The 3719-nt window shown below is 51.7% G+C and overlaps 1 protein-coding gene across 1 annotated transcript; it reads right to left on the bottom strand.

Annotated features, from left to right (window-relative positions):
• Positions 1 to 1922: 1922 nt before the first annotated feature.
• LOC146177378 (uncharacterized) lies at positions 1923 to 3719 on the bottom strand. Its single transcript, XM_084581139.1, has one exon. It carries the CDS (start codon positions 3611 to 3613, stop codon positions 2360 to 2362), a length of 1254 nt encoding a protein of 417 aa, XP_084437265.1. The 5' UTR covers positions 3614 to 3719; the 3' UTR covers positions 1923 to 2359.

Here is a 3719-nt window from a genome sequence, read left to right as displayed (position 1 = left end):
TTTCCCTTGCGGCCCTGCGAGCGTCTGTGTAGAGTTTACTGGATTGTTGCTTTTGCTTCACCCGCTCGCGTAGGCGGTGGAGCTCTGCACTAGGGTCAGTCGAAAATATGGCTGACGTGTACCCAACCACATCAAGTCGAGTTCTTGGCAAACGTCCATGCAGGAGAAGTGCTGGGGCAACTGCAGTTGTGGCATGTGGCGTGCAACGGTAAACGCCCAAGTATTCTGTTACCGCCTGGCGTAAGGGACGCTGCTCGAGTGTAGCTACTTGAACAAAACTTTTAAAAACTCTGTTAAACCGTTCTACCTGACCGTTTGCTTGGGGGTAGTATACAGACGAATGCCGCAAGCGGATGCCGCGATCCTGCAGAAAAGCTTGGAACTCTCGAGATGAAAACTGTGGCCCGTTATCGCAAACGATTTCTTCTGGGTAACCTTCACGTGCGAACACTGACACCAAGAAGCTTGTCACTGTGCGTGTTGTGGCTTGGTTGCAAAAATATACCTCGGGCCACTTAGAAAAGTAGTCGACCAGGGTTATTGCATATCGGCAATCGTGTGGCGCTCTCTCAAATGGGCCAACAATGTCCATTCCCAGCTTTAGCCACGGTTCCTTTGGTAAGGGGACCGGGTTCAATGGTGCAGCCCTAACCTTCGAGCTTTTGTCCGCTGCCTGACATATACTACATGTTTGGATAGCTAGCTCGACTTGCCTGTCCATGGCTGGCCACCAAAATTTTTCTCGCAGACGTGCTTTCGTTCGTACAATTCCAGGGTGGGCCTCATGAGCAGCGGTAATTATCCGCGGTGTAAGTGATGCGGGGACCACAAGGCGTTCGCCACGCAAAATCAAATTGTCCACCACTGAAAGCTCATCGCGAAGTTTGAAGAAAGGTTGAAGCTCACCCGGCAAGGATTTGTGCGTAGGCCACGACGATTCAATGTAAGCCTTGATTTGTTGCAGTGTGCCGTCTTCCGACTGGGCCTGTTCAAACTCTTCCCTGGTAATGCAAGACGATACAAAGGCAACTGATACAGTTTCATCTGGTAAAGTCTCTTCTTCCTGAGGAGATGACGCAGGGAGACGAGAAAGCGCATCTGCTACTCGATTTTGCGAACCCTTTCGGTACTTTACTGTATAGTTGTACTGCAGTAGGCGCTCCGCCCACCGTGCTATTCGCAAAGGACGCCTTCCTGGCCCTTGGGTAGAAAGCAATGCGACCAAGGCTTGGTGGTCAGTAAGCAATGTCAAATGGCGTCCCCACAAGTAGACATGCCACTTCTCGCACGCCCAAACACACGCAAGTGCTTCACGTTCTCCTACTGAATATCTCCTCTCTGCGGATGAAAGTGCTCGAGAAGCAAAGGCGACTGTGTGCAGTTCCTCTCCATCCACCTGTTGGAGAACCGCTCCAAGCCCACAGTCAGAAGCGTCAGTGGAAACTACAACGGGAAGGGATGCATCGAACATCCGCAGGACTGTGCTGGACGCAAGTTTCTCTTTGATCTTTCGAAAACTGGAGTCTACCTCGCCAGACCAAACAAATGGTTGCCCTTTTCGAAGAAGAACACGCATCGGTTCAACCATCTCGGCAAAGTTGGGAACGAACCTAGAGTAGTATTCGACCAGTCCAAGGAACGATCGAAGGCTGGCTGCATCGGTGGGTGCCGGGGTATCCTTGATGGAAGCAAATGATACCGCTACGGAAAGCAGCTCACCGCCTACCACGGACGGACCCGTTTCAGAAGCGCCAACCGGGTATTCAGCTGTGGCGGCTGCTAAGCAGCAACCTATGCCATCAGTGACCTGCTGTGAACCGGAAGAGACTTCGCCTGCAGCCAGTGGGTTCTCTGAAGCATCGGGACCACAGCGTAGGGTACAGCCACCAAGGAACAGGCGACCCCCAGACCGCTATGGGCACTTAGTGCAGAAGGACTCGTTGTGCTGTAGTGAACATGAATTTATCACTCTCCGCACGAATGTTGTTGAGTTTGGAAGATGTGGACATTATTGAAGTGTATCTTGTTTTGTTTGTCTAAGGTCTACACAGAGGCGAATACCTCCCTCTTTCTTTTTAGCGACCACAATGGGTGACACCCATTCAGATGCCTCCACCCTCTCTATCACGTCCATATTTTCCAATCGACGGAGCTCTTCCGCGACCAATGGTCGCAGTGAGAGCGGAAGGCGCCGAAGTTTTGATTGGAATGGCTGCACTGTGGATCGCGTTTTGACGTGGTGCACAAAACCTTTTGCGAGGCCAAGGCCTGGATCGAAAAGAGATCCAAACTCTTCAACTAATTCCTTTGGGAGGTTAATTTCCTGCACGGCTTTTGTCGGCTCAGAGCGCTGTTCCCTTCAAGAATTAGACGTTAGCGTCGTTTCAAGGCATTGAAGAGATGACCCATCAATCTGTAGCCCGAGAGCCTTGATGGCATCGATACCCAAGAGTGAGGTGCCTTGTTCTACAACATAGAAAAGAAGACTTGTTGTGTCAGCTTTGTATGTAACGTCAGCGAAGAAACAGCCACGAACCGGAATTTGCTGTTTTAAATAGTCTAGTAACCGAACTGTTGGGGCAAAAAGTACGTGGTCTCCAAAATGCTGCTTGAAAAGGTCCTGTGTAACAATGGAAACAGATGACCCAGAATCTACAAGGAAAGTTACGTCCGTGCGGCCAATCGAAACTGTGACGTGAACTGCGGAGCGAGCGGCCGTCGTCACAGCCAGAATGCTCAAAACTTCCTCGCTAGAAGAATTTTGGCTGTCTACCTCACGAACCGGAGCGGAGCCTCGTTTCTTGCAAACAGAGCGGAAGTGACCCATAACACGGCAATGGTGACAACGCTTGCTTTTGGCTGGACAGCGAAATGATGCCGCACTGTGCTGAGATGAACCGCAGCGATAACAACACGATTGGCGGCTGTGTGACTGCTTCGAGCTCTCGTCGGAAAATGGTGTGCACGTAGGCGTATTTCCACGAGTATTTATACGTCCAACAACTTCAGAAGGAAATTCTTGCAGATCATTGTACGCCTGCTCAAACTGCCTTGCCAGGAGTACCGCTCTAGCGAACGAGAGAGACGATCCTTCAAGAAGAAAACGTTCGCGCAAGCTCCGAGACGAAATACCCGCAACGAACTGGTCACGCAGCGAATCTTCCTCAACAGGAAACGAGCATGTAGCAGAAAGCTCCCGTAATGCAGTGATGTACTCATTCACTGATTCACCAACTTGTTGGACACGCCTACTAAAACGATGCCGTTCGGCAACAGCATTGCTTGTTGCCGAAAAATGAGCATGCAGAGCGGCCACTGCGATATCATACGATGATACTTCAGGCCTTGCATCGCCTGAGCCCGATGCTTTATCAGTAGCAATTTGCTCACCGAGCTTGGCGTTGTCCAAAGATGGGAGGGTGTAAAATATGCGCTGACCTTCTACCCCGAGACTGTGAAGAAGTAGCGCCTTGCGACGATCCGGTGTGCAGTCGGAGGCACCCGAAGCAAGCAGGTAGTTCTCGAACATGCGGAACCATTGCGGCCACGCAACAGCAGGTTGGCCAGGCGCGGGCAGGAACGGGAGCGGTGGCGCGAGTCCCGAAACACTCATGGCGCCGAAGAGCAAGCGGCGAAAGTCACGCCACCCGAAATCGGCCAATCCTCGTCGCCAATGTTGTAGCGGCGTGTGCCGCAGATGTACACGGACTGCCAAGCAA

This window comes from Amblyomma maculatum, chromosome 10 (genome assembly GCF_055883805.1).
Source record: "Amblyomma maculatum isolate TAMU_Amacu chromosome 10, ASM5588380v1, whole genome shotgun sequence".
NCBI classification, from domain to species: domain Eukaryota; kingdom Metazoa; phylum Arthropoda; class Arachnida; order Ixodida; family Ixodidae; genus Amblyomma; species Amblyomma maculatum.
The sequence above is the reverse complement of the archived record's forward strand: the minus strand, read 5'-3'. Positions and strand labels throughout refer to the sequence as shown.

Excerpts from the sequence above, each read along its gene's own strand:
- LOC146177378 (XM_084581139.1), bottom strand. The coding sequence starts at position 3,613 with ATGAGTGTTTCGGGACTCGCGCCACCGCTCCCGTTCCTGCCCGCGCCT.